The sequence below is a fragment of the Mauremys reevesii genome, linkage group 2, assembly GCF_016161935.1.
Source record: "Mauremys reevesii isolate NIE-2019 linkage group 2, ASM1616193v1, whole genome shotgun sequence".
NCBI lineage: Eukaryota > Metazoa > Chordata > Testudines > Geoemydidae > Mauremys > Mauremys reevesii.
Genome location: NC_052624.1, coordinates 229,817,768 through 229,834,756, shown reverse-complemented (window position 1 = coordinate 229,834,756; position 16,989 = coordinate 229,817,768). Strand labels below are relative to the sequence as shown.

The 16,989-nt window shown below is 45.0% G+C and overlaps 1 protein-coding gene across 4 annotated transcripts in view; it reads right to left on the bottom strand.

Annotated features, from left to right (window-relative positions):
• The window catches only part of SULF1 (sulfatase 1), a 287,776-nt gene that overhangs the window by 74,156 nt on the left and 196,631 nt on the right, over positions 1 to 16,989 (bottom strand). For all 4 annotated transcript variants that reach the window (XM_039522855.1, XM_039522856.1, XM_039522853.1 and 1 more), the window contains 2 exons: positions 5,650 to 5,801; positions 3,523 to 3,692 (listed from right to left, as the gene is read on the bottom strand). In XM_039522855.1, coding sequence (XP_039378789.1) covers positions 3,523 to 3,692; positions 5,650 to 5,801 — 322 coding nt within the window. The remainder of the gene's footprint in view (positions 1 to 3,522; positions 3,693 to 5,649; positions 5,802 to 16,989) is intronic.

Genomic DNA, 16,989 nt, shown 5'->3' with positions numbered 1-16,989 from the left:
TTTAAGCTACTGTCTTATTAAACAGAATCTCCTCTTGCATGTGGCTGACAGACTTAATTCTTGGTCTCTAGGAATAACCTTCCAGCTCAGTTTGCAAAGCCAGCAAGCAGCTTTTGACCTGGTTTCCCTTCTTTTCTGGAGATAAGCGTTACAGTAACACGATCTCACAACTACATTTTAAAAACAAAATTGAAGGTCAGATGGCTGTAACCCAAGGTCAGACAAAAGCGATCCAAATGATGCTTGACCACCGAGGAAGAAAACCCAAGGGTTAAACGTTCAAGTTACACTAACCCAGGCAGGAGGGATTTTATTGCTCTTGCACTGTTTTCACAGGGACAGCCACATATTTGTGTGAGACACTTAACTTCTTTCTTTTAGTCAGAACATGTTGCTAATGCTTTTGCTATAGAAACCAGCTATTTAGTAGCTTCATGCACCCAAATTGGCAGTTTGTTTTCAATTTGTCTCACTTCTTTGTCTGGTGACTGAACTCTTAACCTGCCTGGTCATTCACAAGAAATACAAAACAATCCACCCAAGTCTCTCTCTCGTGGCAGCTAGAGAAGGAACACTTTACAACAAAGATGCCAGGAAATCCAGGCCACCAAGGTAGACAGGAAGAGACACACCTGATTCATGCTTTCTGGCTTCCAAAACAAGCATTTTAGCAGATTAAAGCTATTTTCATTTCATAGTTTTCTAGTCTGTACAGATAATAGGAAGAGAAGGTGGCACAAATACTCACAGCAAATCAAATTTTCAAATGGACAACCACGATCCACAGCTTCACCTATTCAGATAGCTCATGTAATATTTCTAATGGAGTTGCAAAACAAAATAGGGTTTTTTATGTTCCTCTACTGTTAAACCCGTGGGGACTTATTTACTTCATTGGTTCTATCAATGCAAGCCAGAGGAACCCAGACTCCAAACACAAGCTGTCATAAAGTCTTCAGAAACAGGATAAAGCAGCTCTACCTGCCAGGACAGATCCTAAAATGTCCAGGGACAGGAAGGACAAGGCCAACAGAGACATGTGCTGATGATGTACCTCTCTTCTGAACAGAATCCCTAGGGGAAAACTAACAGTCTCACCTCCTAACGTCCTCTAAGATGAATCCCAGCTATAGCCAAGAGTGAAAATTGTACTCCTCTTTGCCAAATGGTAGAGAGAATCTGCCCCATTAACTTGTGAACAATTTCTTATTGTATCTTCAGAACACAGAAGGACAGCACCAATTCCAAACCCAGTATCTAGAACTCTTCTCAAGAACTGGTTTCCCGTTAAAGTGCGTACTTAACAACTGAACTTACAATACTGGTACTTGTGAAAGCAAGCAGGCATTACCTCATTGCCTAATATAGCCATGAACATTTGTGTTTGGTTTGCACTACTGACAAATGTGAGAATGTGTGTGATGGGATGTTCACACAATGCAGAGCAGGTTAAATAAGGATAATTAACCTGATCGGCTGCAGTTAGAGAAGAGCCAGAGATTGAAAGGCTGACTGAAGATGGGCCCCAGCTGAAGAGGAACAGGAGGGGCTGGTATAAAGCTAGGAAGTTGGCAGCAGATAGGAGCTGCAGGGGAAATAGCCTGCAGTGACTTCCTGGGAGGAGGGAGTTTGGGCTGGAAACCCAGAGACAGGGGAACAAGAACATGCAGGAAAGAATGCAGGGAAAGATCACAGGGTCTGGGAGAAAGCAGACCACAGTTGCTAGACATAGGCTAAAGCCGGTGTGCCCCACCCCCCAGAAAGCCAGGAGTGGTGCAGGGCTGATACCAGCACCCTCTTAAGCCCCCAAAGCCGGGAGAAGTGCGGGGCTGAAGCCGGCAAACCTCCCCACACCCCAAGCCAGGAGCTGGGAGCCCCAGTGCAGTCCCCCCCTCCCCCATGAAGCTGGGAGCCACACTGGGAGCCCCCTCTTGCCTGAGCATAGTCCCTAGCTACCCCCTGCCTGCACCCTGAGCTATTCCCTTTCCTGTACACAGCCCCCTGCTACCTGCTCCCTGCACCCTGAGCTATCCTCCTGCCTGTACACAGCCCCTAGCTACCTCCTGCCTGCACCCTGAGCTATCCTCCTGCCTGTACACAGCTGCACCCTGAGCTATCCCCTGCCTGTACACAGCCCCTAACTACCTCCTCTGCGCACCCCCTGCTGCCTCCCTCCCCCTAACTACCTCCTGCCTGCCATCTCCATGCACCCTGAGCTATCCTCCTGCCTGTACACAGCCACTAGCTACCTCCTGCCTGCACTCTGAGCTACACCCCTGCCTGTACACAGCCCCCTGCTGCTCCCTCCCTGCACCCTGAGCTACACCCCTGACTGTATAAAGCCCCTAGCCACCCCCTGAGCTACCCCCCTGCTTGCACCCTGAACTACTCCCCTGCCCACACACAGCCCCAGCTACCCCCTCCCTGCACCCTGAACAATTTTCAAACTTTTTGAACTAAATCTCCTCTTTTTTGGTTGAATCCCCCCATAGCCCAGATAGGCTGGGTGACCTCCTGAGTGAGCCAGGATGTGGAGGTGACGCTTGCTCTCTCCCTGGACCCCGCTGTGTGAAGCCGGCTCAAGCCCTGCCAGCTCTTGCGCCCCCCCCCCCCCAAATAGAAGTAAAAGTATGCCTATGCCCAAGGATCTCAGCCCGGCCCGGAGCCCCAAGTTCCCTGTCCCTGCTGGGCCCTGGCATTTTTATAGCATGTTGACGGGGGGCCTCAGCAAGGAATCTGCATAATCCATATCTAGGGGGTTAGAACAGGAGAATTCCAGTCAGAACTCCTCCTAGGTTATACTCTAAAACAAAAATAAATTTATTTGGATTTGCTGCTGCCTATCACCTACTTGCACACATTTGAAAATATACCTGTAGAACACCACAAAAAAGGGACATTGTACCTGTGCCCTCATTTTTTCAGACAGATGCAAAACCTTTTAATCAATAATTTATTGGACCCAAAGCCAGTAGGGACAGACATACAACCACCTTACAAAAATAATAAGCGGCATGTTATTTAAAAACACAGACCGACAGGCTGCTTGGGAACCAGGCTGTTGCTGTTCTGCAAGCAAGCCTGGTGTGAACATCTGCACAAAAGCTGCTGAAGGACGCTGCCACAACTAACATTTTCAGATAACCAGCTCTCAGGAAAACTATGTCATCTAGAGGAACATGAAGGAAGTAATATCTTTGCAGCAGGTTCTCACAGTGTCTACTTGTTTCAACATATTGTAAGAAGCTGCCTTCACAAAATGGCAAAGAGCCTTGACTTCTCTAATAAAGAGCTCTTAGTCTTACTCCACTTCCCCAGAGAAAAGAGTCCCTCACTATTGTAAAAGTTGGCACTGTCCCTCCCTAAAGGAACAAGTACAGTACAACATACAGTTGGACTAAAAAGGAATTATATTTGCTACTCACTAAAGATCCCTCAATGTATGTTCCTGCAGTGTCTCCATGAAAAACAATAAGCAGCAATACAAATACCCAGAGTTGGCAGAATCCAAATTTTACTTACATGTGCTGCGAAGCATTTGGATAGAGCTCTGAAAATTGTGGTGCAGAATCCTCAGGGCCATGAGGGGCTGCATGGCTGATAACCATCATTATGGGCCTATGGGGATACATTCTCTTAGACATTTTGAAGTAATTAATGCTCTCATTAGTGATTAAGTCTGTGAAGTAGTCCTGTAACATACATTTAACACAAAATAAAAATTACAAAGTGCATCATTAATCAGATCACAGTATTATGTTATACCAAGTAATCATTAGCGCTTAGATCAGGAAGTAAAAACGTACCTTCAAAGAGGCACATAATCATAAAGAACACTGGACACACCAGGCATTAATTACTTTCTTAGGAAGGCATATTAGATGGGAGTGTATTTTGCAAAACTCTCTTACCCATAAAACAGGTTGTATTAACTGAATATGATTACCAGACTTGGCAACACAGTGTTTTCCAGCACATAAAATAGAGCCGACATATACTACTAAAATTTTGTTGATAAAGCTCTTTGACAAAACATAATGATACCAAAGTACAAGAAACCACCCATACCTAATATCATTTCATATTTACATCTAAGTCCTTATCACGTGCTTTCTTCAAAATATAGATTTGCCTCTGTGCAACCTGGGAGAAATCTACAACACTGAATATATTAAAAAAATATGGTTGCCTAGGAATGTCTTTATCAAAGAAATTGAATTCAAACATATAAATATAGAGAGCACTTGTATTCCTGCAGAGTCTGTTCTTTTAATTGTACAACATAAAGAATTGCAGCTGCTGAGGTTAAGGTTGTTACTTGCTAATAAACTGGTTTAACCCGCAGCCAAGGTGGCAAATGGAAGTCTACAAGGGAAAGGGAGGAAATGGAAAGAAGAAAAAAAGATGAAAACTTAAATTAAACCACCTGCCACCTCTAAGCATTCTTTGTTGGCCTGAAGGTCTAGTGTGAGTTTCATTGAGAAAGTTCCGAGATGATGTTTGCAATTTCAAGCACTTTCAGGCATGACTAATCACATGTTGTGGATACAAGACCCTAAACAGCTGCAAAAGCAGTGCCTGAGGGACTGGATCTGTGTCGCTCGCATGTCAGTGTTAGGACAAGCTAACCAGCTGTAATCTCTCTCTCTCTCTCTTCCCTCTCTCTCTCACACACAGCAGCTAAAGCAGTCTAGAGATGTTAATGCTCCTGTAATGATGTGGAGGAGACTGACTTCTTATTTATAGGAACTATGATGATCTGGTCACCTACCAGGGCACCAGTGTTTTGGCAATTTTTGATATCTCAGTTTGGTAAAATGAAATACCCTCAGAGGAGGTCACTGAATGGGTTATTGCTCTCTTACTTTTCTTCCTGTTTTCCTAAACATTATACATTCTTGCTCTACACAGGATGTGGAAGGAATTGATAACTAGCCAGTATTCTTTATTTTCTATTTTACACTTTGTATCAGTGTCATGTAATTTCTACGGGTGTGGAAATCAGAAGCAGCTCTTGTGAGCTTCCAATGAAATCTCATTACATGGGTCAGAAACTACAGCTGCAACATCTGTATCATCCTCCACGAGCTCCATTCTGAGGAAATTCCAGCTTGCATAAAGTGATTTAGAAACTACAGAATTTCCAGTGCTACACGCTTCTGAGAAATCTTACTGCAGTGGGCAGGTCACCTTGGCCAAATGTTGTCAGGAGTGCAAACAAAGTCTGAAGTTTTCTAACCCTTGTTTTTTGCACTTATCTATTCTCATTCTTATATCCAGAACCTGACAACACAGACACACTATTCCCTACCCCCCCACCCCAGTATAACAGAAAACAGCACCAGATAAGCTTTGCTATGTCATCATCTTAACATAAGAGATCAGCAACACAAGACACAATATTTTCTTCAAGAAAGGCCTTTATTCTTTTTTCTTACATGAAGCCACCCATTTCTGAGAGAGAGAGAGAGACCAGATTAAAGACCCTTTGTAGCTTTTTATCCATCCTACAATGGCGCCTTTAAATTTGAGAAACTGATCTCAAATTATCTGATTCTATGACTGTGAGAAAATGACATATGTACTCCTTGGGTGTAATCAATCAAAGGTGAAGCCATCTGATGCAGTGTAAATGTGTCTGGACATTACCTTTGCATAATCAAATCCATGTTTCTCTTTGTGGCCATTGTGACAAACAGTGTAATTATAGAAGCGAGAGTTCTTGATTAATCCAACCCACTCTCTCCACCCAGGAGGGATGTAGCTGCCATTGTATTCATTGAGGTATTTCCCAAAAAAAGCTGTGAAGGAGAAAAAAGGCACATATGTCAGGGAAATTTTGGTGTTTCACTCTGAATTTTCTAGTTCAACCCAAAAGCATAAATATGTGAATGAACGGTCCTATTTTACTGTGGACCATATCAACATAAAAATGTGTTAGTATGAGTCAAGATGTTGCACGTCTGAAATTCAGATAAAACAACTACCAATATTAATAGTTTCATATTTTTTTTAATTAAAATTAGGTATTGCCTAGACCCTGTTGCCAACTCTCCTGATTTTAGATGTTTTTCTTAAGCCCCAGTTCCTGGAGTCATGTGATCATATGAGACTCTCACTTTTCATTTAAAATGAATAAAAGTTTCTAGCCATCATGGTTGTAGAGAAAAGTTGGAAAATGTACTATATGCTCAAAACCCAGAAGGTAAATTAAAAACCCCAACATTTTTTAGAATCTCATGAGTAAGCCAAATTTCACATTGTTTAGGAGTTGGCTCATGATTTTTGAATGTTTGTAATTGGCCACACTGCTACACTTCCTGGCTAGATACAGGAGTTGGGGACATTGGTCTATGGCAGGACTCATAGCAATCCCTTGGAACTGATGGGCAAAACCACAAGACACTGCCTTTGGGAAAGAAAATGCTCCTTCTTAGATGAGTCTAGTTTGAGAAGGCCAGTCTGCTACTACAGGTTCTGAGAGGCAGAAGTGAAAGAGATGAGAGGACCAAGGAAGCAGGCTCTAGGTCTGCTGCTACTAAGAGCAACATGCAATAACATGGACAGTTCTTTACCTGAGAGTTGCTCCTGATCTATTGCCAGAAGCCAGCTCCTTCTGAGAGTTACCAGCTCTGGATGAAGTCAGGCCCATTCATTTGCTATTTCTTCCTTTACTCCCCTACCCCAAGTGACTGCAGGTCCTCACACCTGTTCCCAGAGGAGAATGAAGGATGGGGGAATCCTTCAGTAGATGCACTTTCCGTAGTCTACCTCATCAACAGGCAGAAATGAGAGGCTTTCCTGGGCGCACGAAGCTAGACTCCTTTGAGGGTGAGTGACCAAGAGGATGTTTCCCTTCCCACAGGCAGAGTCCCCATGCTGGTAAATTGCCTATAGTTCCCTGGTGTTCTGAATTGTACCTCATATACGACAAATCCTGTTTTTAACCAGGAAATTGAAGCAGCTAGGGAAACACCAAATTCAATCTGAACAAAAAGCGGGAAGGTTTACAAGGTTTACAAAACAATTCCCAGTGGAGGGTGGGGGAGGTTACCATGTCAGCTTCATCATTTGAATTTGAAAGTGCCGGAAAAAGGGGAAAATATCAGAATGTTCAGTCTGATCTCACTTGGTGTGTGCAGGGGTGCCTGGGCTGGGTGCACTGTCAGAGTGGCAAGTGGGAGCCAAACTCAAAGTTTCCCCACAGCCTCCCAGGGATCCCTTATCCCTGCCTTCCAGGGTGCAGAGGGGGCACCCTGGCAACGCACTTCACTGCTCGTAACCAGTGGTGTGTGTTTTTCCTCTGACGCCTTCATTTTATGTCAAACTTCAAAACAATCAAAAATAAATAAAAACAACAGAACAAAAACACCTTCGTTGAACATCCCATTTTAAAAATTAAGAATAGCAAGGTTTCATTTTAATAGTTTGATAGCCCTGGAGACTCATGTCCTAATTATCTTCAGGAGAATGGGTTAATGTTGATCTGAGCTGCTGAACTATGCAAATGGAGGTGTGACTTCCATTTGCAACAGAGTGCAATAGACTGCATCACAGGTTGTCAGTGTAGACAGGACTAAGGAAGTTGCCCCGAGGAACTCTGGGATACATCCAGAAGACTTCCGGGACCAGGGCCGGCTCCAGGCACCAGCATCCCAAGCAGGTGCTTGGGGTGGCAATCTACAAGGGGCGGAAGTCCCTGTGTTTTTGCCCCCAAGCAGTGCGCTGAATTGCCGCCGAATGGCGGGGCAGTCCACGTGCCGTTAGGGCAGCATGTGCGTTTCCGCAGCGGCGGCAATTCAGCAGCAGCTTCTATGTTTAGCTGTCCGCGGCAGCGCAGCTTCTGTCTTCCGGCTGAAGACAGAAGCTGCCGCCAAATTGCCGCCGCCGCAGAAACGTGCATGCCGCCCAAACGGCACATGGACTGCCCCCGCCATCCGCGGCGGCAATTCGGCGCGCTGCTTGGGGGCAAAAACAGTAGAGCCGGCCCTGGCGGCCAGCAGTGGAGGCTGCAGAGCCTAGCACAATACACCTGCCATAGCCAGTTGCAAGCGTCCAGCTCAGTGGGGTCTGGGGCCAGGTTCAGAGCCGGCTCCTCCCGAGCTGTCCCCAGTGGGCCGAGCAGGGCGCCTGGAGATAGGACTGCGGACAGTCCACATGCACCAGTGCTGGGCCGCAGCTCAGTCGGGAGAGTGCCGGGGTCCCGTGTAACTCAGGCAGCGCCTGTGGGAGGCCGGCTGGGGCCGACCCTTGGCAGCCTCGCAGAGTAACGGGTCAGCCCGGCCCGGGCACGGCTGGAGGAAGAGGCATCCCCTTGGGCGGCCTGGGCCTGATGGGGGGGAGGGGCAGGGGACATGTGTTACTCCCGTGTAGCTCCCCGCGGGGGTCGGGTACTACTCTCTGCCCCATCCCAAGCCGGCTCTTCCTGAAGCCGGAACATTCTTCCCGCAGCCGGGCGCGCCAGTCGGATGAGTTGCAATGGCACCGAGCAGGTCAGTGGTGTGCGCTGGGATCTGCGCGTCGCCCCGTAAGCGCCCCGGCCAGCCGGGGAGAGCGCGAGTGGCAGGAGCAGGTCGGGGCTGAGAGGAAAGTAGAGTCGCGTGCATGCAGCCCTAATGGCACACCGACTGCCCCCGCCGTCCGCGGCGGCAATTTGGTGCACTGCTTGGGGCGGCGAAAACAGTAGAGCTGGCCCTGTCCAGGACCCAAGTCAAGATGGGGCCATATGCACACAAGAAAGCAACAGGGCTTAACACATGTTTGGGCCCTGCAGGGTCCTGCGGCCCTCGGTTCAAGTCCTAGGTTAACACAATTGGTGTGTGGAAACAAGGGGGCTAGGGGCTCTAGCTCAGGCTTAATTTGCTGTGTAGACATACTCTTTAAGACATCTTTCCTAATCCTTTAATCATTCATGTGGCTCTTGTCTAAAACCTCTCCAATTTATCAACATCCTTCCTGAATTCTGAGCACCGGAAATGGACACAGCATTCCAACAGCAGTCACACTAGTACTAAACATAGAGGTAAAATAACTCACTACTCCTACTTGAAATTCCCCTGTTTATGCATCCGAGGATTGCATTAGCCTTCCTGAAGCCCTCTTGGCCACAGCCACATCATGATCAACTGATTATCCACCTGAACCCCCAAATCTTTTTTCAGAGCTGCAGCTTCACAGGATAGATTCCCCCATCATGTAGGTATGGCCTACATTCTTTGTTCCTGGATGTACACATACAGATGTTTACATATTAAAACACATATTGCTTTTTGCAATCAGTTTACCAAGCAACCCAGATTGCTCTGTATCAGTGACATATCCTCTTAAATTATTTACCACTTCCCCAATTTTTGTGTCATTTGCAAACTTTTTCAGTGATGATTTTATGTTTTCTTCCAGCTCATTAATAATTACGTGAAATTGAATACGGCCAAGAACTGATCCCTGCAGGACCCCACTAGAAACACACTTATTTGATATTATTCCTTGTTTACAATTACATTGACACCTATCAGTTATCCACCTTTTAATCCATTTAATGTGTGCTATGTTCATTTTATATCTTCCTAGTTTTTTAATCAAAATGTGATTATAAATTCAAATGCCTTACAGAAGTATATTACATCAACACTATTACCTTCATCAGCCAAACTTGTAATCTCATCAAAAAAGACATCAAGTTAGTTTGACTGGATCTATTTTCCATAAATCTCATTCTGATTGGCATTAATTTTATTACCCTCCTTTAATTCTTTATTAATTGACTGGTCTATAATTACCCAGGTGAGCCTGTTTACCCTTTTTAAATATTGGCACAACGTTCGCTTTCTTTCAATCTTCTGGAACTTCCCTGGTGTTCCAAGACTTATTACAAAATCAACATTAATGTTCCAGCGAGCTCCTCAGCCTGCTCTTTTAAAACTCTTGGATGCAAGTTATCCCTATCTGCTGATTTAAATATGTCTAACTTTAGTAGCTGCTGTTTAACACCTTCCTGAGATAAGAGTGGAAAAGAAAGAATGTTATCATTTGATATGACTACATCATCGGTTTTCCCCCAGTATAGAAATATTTATGGAACAGTTCTGCCTTTACTTCATTATTATTGATAATTCTATCATTTACAACTGGTAATGGACCAATGCAATTGCTAGAATACTTTTTATTCCCAATATACTTTAACAATGTCTCCTTATTGTCCTTACACTTTACAGGTCATAGATTTCTCCTTCTATCCCTTTGCTTCCCTTGTCAATTTTTTATATTTCCAGCTTCTAATTTAAATCCATTACTATCTAATTCCCCTTTCTTCAATTTGTTATATATATATAAAAAAATGTAATGTATTTTTCTTTCTTTCTTTCTCATAGCTGCCTTCACTTCCTCTCTGAACCAGGCCAGATTTTTAATCAATATGGCCTTCTTCCTCAATTGTGGCTTCTTGGTCTAGGGTGACCAGATGTCCCGATTTTATAGGGACAGTCCTGATTTTGGGGTCTTTTTCCTATATAGGCTCCTATTACCCCCCACCCCCATCCTGATTTTTCACACTTGCTGTCTGGTCATCATATCTTGGCCATTTAGTAAAGTGTCATATATCATTCACATTTGTCTGATGAAATTCTTCCTCCCAAGTGATTTGGCTCATAGTTGTTTTCAGCTTTGTGAAATTGGCTTTTTTAAAGCACCAATATATATATATCACTGGTCTGGATTTTATTCTGTTTGCACATTACAATGTGATCAAGTCATGATCACTTGTACCTAAGTTACCATTAATTGCTAGTTCTGTAATCAGTTCCTCTTTATCTTTGATGAGATTTAATACAGAATTCCATCATATTGGATGCAACACTTTTTGATTAATATGATCCATCCAGTTTACATGCCTGCCAAGTGTCATTCATCTGGAGTGACAGTCACACATTTGCCTTGATGCCACTATCATGCCAGCTGGAGTTTCACTCATAAGTAAGGCTGCAAATCATTCCTGGAGGTTACAGAAGTCATGGTGTCCATGACCTCCATGAATTTTGCAGCGCTGGTACAGCTGATCTCAGGACCACCCCAGCAGCTGGGGAAGCCCAGGGGCCAGCTGCACCGGATGCTGCTCTGGCAGCTCCAGGCAGCTTGTCCCCTGTGCTGTCCTAGAGCAGCGGTCTGGGACTAGAGGTGGTGGCGGCGGTGCCCCGGGCCCGGACCAGCAGTGGTGGGGCCCGGGGTTGCCCCCCACCCAGACCAGTGGTGGCGGCGGGCGCCTGGGTTTCCCCTGGCCGGAACGGCAGTGGTGGTGAGACCACGGGCTGCTCCCCACACCAGCGGCAGGGGGCCCCAAGCCGCCCCCCTCCAGTGGCAGGGGGACCCAGGCACTCCCCCCTTCAGCGGCAGGTTGCCCCTGGCTCCCCCCCCAGCTGCAGCAGGGCCCCAGGCCCCCGCCCCCCCCCAGCAGCAGTCTTCAAGAGCACCCCACTCCCAGCAGGTAAGATTTAGTCTCAGCTATTTTTAGTAAAAGTCATTGACAGGTCACGGGCCATGACTTTTTGTTTATTGCCCATGACCTGTCCGTGACTTTTACTAAATATACCCATGACTAAAATGTAGCCTTACTCATAAATAAGTAGACAGTCGAGCAAGATTTTCTGTCAACTCCTCCTCCTCCCAGCTACTGAAGGCTATCCTGGGACTACTTAGTAGGTAGCCGCATCTCCCTCCTCTTCCCTTCTCACTGCTCCCCCTGTGACTCTTAGGGCAGTTCTGTGAGGCAGGAAGTGGGGTGGAATAGAATCATAGAATATCAGTGTTGGAAGGAACCTCAGGAGGTCATCTAGTCCAACCCCCTGCTCAAAGCAGGACCAACCCCAGCTAAATCATCCCAGCCAGGGCTTCGTCAAGCCAGGCCTTAAAAACCTCTTAAAAACCACTGTGGTCGTGCTGAGAATCTGCATATTTCACCCCCAGGAGTCAGCTAAGATGTGACTCTCTCACAGGACCACAGGGGTTACAAAGAAACTTAGGGAGAGAAAGGACTGATGGGGAGAAATATGGAGAGGAGGCAGAAACACTGTTGGAAGAGAAGCCACAGGGAAGGGCCAAATAGTGCGCAGAGAGACAACAGTAAAAAAAAAAAAAGAGATAGGAGAGAGAGTGGAATAAAAAGAGGGAGGAATAGCTCAGTGGTTTGAGCATTGGCCTGCTAAACCCAGGGTTGTGAGTTCAATCCTTGAGGGGGCCACTTAGGGATCTGGGGCAAAAATCAGTACTTGGTCCTGCTAGTGAAGGCAGGGGGCTGGACTCGATGACCTTTTGAGGTCCCTTCCAGTTCTAGGAGATATACCAATCTCCAATTATTATTAAAACACTACGGAGACAGGTAAAATAAATGGCAATCTTGTAGCTAAAGCACAGGACTGTAGTCAGGAGTACTGGTTTCCATTCCCAGCTCTGCCGCTGATTTCACTGAGTGACCTTGGGAAAGTTATGACACTTCCCATATCTCAGTTTCCCATCTGTAAAAGGAGCATAATACTAACCTGCTTCCCATATAGATCAGAGAACCTTCAGATCCTGGGATCAAAGTATTGTCATTAAACTGTTATGACATGTGGGGCTGGTACCATTACCTATAATTAAGGCTGGCTGACACTTTCCATTATAAGGCTCCGTTTCAGTTGCTTACAATTTTGCCAAACTTTAACCATAAGGGCTGAAATTTTCCATTCTGTCTGCTTCAGACTGTGGGTTTTTTTATTTGTTTGTTTTTGGGGGGGTGGGGTGGCTTTTTGTTTATTTTTAGTTTCAGCTAAAATAGTTGGGTGTTTTCCAGTGGGGGCACTGGAGGTAGGTAGCAAATAGCCAGGGAAATGCGGGGCAGGGAGTTGGGGGAGGGGACAACCCAAAACAGGAGGGCAGCAAACTGAAAAGGAGAGGGGGACCACCTGAGACTTGGGTGAGGGTGGAAAACCATGGGCAGGCAAGGGGAGGAGGAGGAGGCCCACCAGCCCAGTGCAAAACTAAGGAGAAGTGTGTGTGTGTGTGGGGGGTGACGGGGGAACCCAAGGGGGACATGGACCCACATGTGCTTGTGAAAGTGAGTCTACAGTAACAGTCCCAGGATGGGTGGAGGCAGGCATCCAAGCTTGCCAGCAGATGGTCATCAGCAGGCGCAGCAGTGTGTGTGTCTATGCTGCTCCCCAACCTCTGCAGCAGCAGCCTCCTCCTCCAGCAGCAGTGACAACAGCAATGACAAGCCCAGCCCATAGAGCCACAGATGTGTAGGAATGAGGCAGAGGATTGCAGGAAGAGAAGGGAGAATCTCATGGTTAAGGCAATTGAATGCTGCCCTGGACAACTAGATCCTATCTCTGCCTATGTGATACTAGGCAAATCACAAACTGAATTTTTCGCAGGTCATTAATTGTGGGTGCCTCTTTTTCTGGGTTCCCTTCTTGAGGAACCCTGCTTGTCCAAACCTCTTTACCCAGCCATTCCCAGGCCCTTACCCACCCACCTCCTGATCCAACCTGTCTCTCCCCCACCCTGACCTCCAGTAACTTCCCTGCCCAAATTCCCTGTTCCGGCTGGCTTCCCTGGGCTACTTGAGACCCTGGGGTCTGCTTTGCAGAAGTGCTGAGCACTCACAGCTGCACATGAAGTCAATGGGAGCTGTGCTTTGAGGGGCTACATAATGATAAATTCTCTGAAAAATCAGGTCCTAGGTATTTCAAATTGGGCACCCAAAATTCTGCATTTCCTAACTTTTGAGTGCAGGAGTTTGCAAGATTAATAGTGCTCTTAAACTGATTTTTTTTTGGCTATGTAATTAGAAATGGGGAGTGACAGGCAGACTCAAGGGCTTGATTACCCCACTCATTCACATTTGCAAAAATGTCACTTGGAGCTATTTTTGGACTTGACAGCTATGATGTTATTTCAGTGATAAAACAGTAAATAGTAATTACCAAAAAAAACTAACACAATCTTGTCAAAGGAAGTAACACAACTACTACCGGTACTTGAATGTCCTAGGTATGGTGAAAAGCTGAATACTAGTGATCTGGGAACAGCAGCAGCCTTGGTAATAGATTGAGTTTGTCAATTTACATCATCCGAGGTCCGTTTATTGGTCAAAAGCTGAGAAGGATAAGAATAAGTAAATATATTGAGGAAAAAGCCAGTCTTTTAATTCAACCATTTCTCAACTGGATTTCCTTAGCACTGCTGAGGACAGATGAGTGCAAGCCAATCGAAGAACAGTGCCTGGTTCTCTGCGCCTAAATGAAGACACATGCCACGCCGAACAGAACACACCGACCGTACAGTGGCAAGAGTATACACTATGGGTGTTCTGAGTGCAGTTTCAAAATCAAAGTATCATAAAATGAAATGGTGTATGCCAAAAGCCTCTCTGGCAGCTGGCACTGTACTGCCCAAATATTCTCCCTGCTCTTTGCATACTTAGCTCATACAATCAACCCACATCCTTGACTTGGCTATAGCTTTAACGTTTCTGACTTGCCCAGGTATGAGTACTGACTAGACGATAGCCTCAGGCAAGGCACATATTTAGAAGCAGCTCAGCAAAGCTCTGGGGCTTAGGAAGCCATTTCTATTTGTAATGAATAAAACAGATTATGGCTCAATGGGTAAAGAGTCTCATTAAAAAGCAATGCAATTTTCAGGGGACATCTTTACACTATTATATGTAATGGCCCTCATGGGGACAACAGCAAAGATAAATGCAGATTTTTGCATTTTAACAAGACAGGTTTTATCTGCATTTTGGCAGTTTTGCTAACTGTTCCCAGGACACCGTGTTATTTTTAATGACGTATAATAGTTTGCTACATTGGAATAACTGCAGTCTGTGTGACAATGTTCAATTAAGTTTATGCAAATAATGACATGGCAAGGTGAGCAGTTATCTGGCTATCCTTATGACTTTGGAATGTTTTTGTCACTGCAAAAGATAAACATTTGGCGATGTGCAAGCATCTAGTATAAATGCACTCCTTAAAGCTTGTAATTAGGGTGACCAGATGTCCCAATTTTATAGGGACAGTCTCGATTTTTGGGTCTTATTCTTATATTACCTATTACTGATTTTTCATATTTGCTGTCTGGTCACCCTACTTGTAATTGATTTTTACTTTTCTCCCTAACAATTAACTAAAGGTCTTGAACTGAATTGGGGCCAGTTCAAAATAATGGTATCTAAGGGATTGCCCAGGTGCAAGCCTTGGGAGAATTTGACCCAGGAATTTTGTGGATTCTGAGGGCAAGATTTTCATAATTCAATAAGATTCACCTTCTTGCAATATCAAATATATTTTATATAAGATCTTTTCCCCACCTCTTTTTTACTATCAGGCTATTCTGAAGACACTGTACCACAGAATTAGTTATGTCACTACCATCTGTGCTGGTGGGTGTCATATAGCTAGACAGTGTAAATGCACTGCAGAGACATCCCTAGTCTTTCCATAGACCAAAGGACATCTATTGCATACAGGCTGCAGTTACCCATTGATGTTTGCAGGGACATTTCTGATTTTAACAAAACAAACAAAACCCAAACAACCAATAAAAAACCACCACACCTCTAAAAAGACATGGTACAGTAAGGTTTAGTCACCATGACCCAGACAACTGTTTTAGGTAGACAGCCCACTTCCTTTAACAAAACGAGCTATGAGGAAACCATTTACTGGAGTAGCAAAGAACTGTTTATATGAGATTTCAGTACTGACGCAGAATGATTCAATGCCTTTGGGGACAGAGCCCAACACAACTGAAAGGCCAGTACTATTCCAGTCAACTCCTCCTCACTTTCTTCCCATTAACCTAACAACAATTTCAAAACTGAAAAAAAAATTTGGTTTTTTTTCTCCCCAGAGGTTTTTTTCCTGGTTACAACACTACTTTACAACATTATAGTACCTCTATCAAATCACAAACAACAATTAAGGTTCACAACACCGCTGAGGAATATTATAAGCAGTATTCCACTTATGCATATGGGGAAACTGAGGCACAAAAATGAGTAATGAATAGAACCCAAGATTGCTGAATCTCACCATTTCTCTGCTGGCAGCAAATATCCATGAAGCCTCCTCTAGTACTGGTCAGCACAGAGCCTGACAACCTGCTACTGCTATCCAATATTCCTTTATCTTAAGTAGTAGGGGTCCGTGATAGAGCTAAATGTTCCAACCCTGCTGATGAACCATTTGGGTGGCAATATGATGCCAAGTGATGGATTTTCTGTTTTTTTCCTTATTTTTTTTTAAAGTTAGGAAATTACACACACAAATAGCATGTGATCATGTAATCAAAGACTGTATCACAATGCATACATACAAGGGAGGCAAATTAAGGTTGCCCAGGGAACCTGAGCTTTTACCGCACAAGGGAGTCTGCTATTGCTATCAATTTTACATGGAAGGCATCCAGGTACTTTTAGTGATGAGTGACAGTACAGAACCCTAAATTAGCTAGATAGATAGCAAACACTTTAAAAACACTGAGCAGCTTTTCAGGTGGATGTGGTAAAGGCATGTGAAACAGGTCAGATGTGATATTTGATATTGCAAGAAGGTGAATTACTAATCCATAAATCAGGAAATGTTTCTAGTGCTTAATCCAGAATCTGAAAGCAGTGCCACAGAGCAGACTTTAGCATCTAAGGGTATGTCTTCACTACCGTCCAGATCGGTGGGCAGCGATCGATCCCCGAGCGCTCTCCCATCGACTCCTGTGCTCCAGCTCAGCGAGAGGCGCAGGCAGAGTCGACGGGGGAGTGGCAGCAGTCGACTCACCGTAGTGAAGACACCACGGTAAATCGATATAAGTACGTCAACTTCAGCTACGTTATTCACGTAGCTGAAGTTGCATAACTTAGATCGATACCCTCCCCCTTCCCCCCAGCATAGACCAGGCCTAAAACCCATATACAGCAGAAAAACAAAGGGCCTAATCCTGCCACCCTTACTC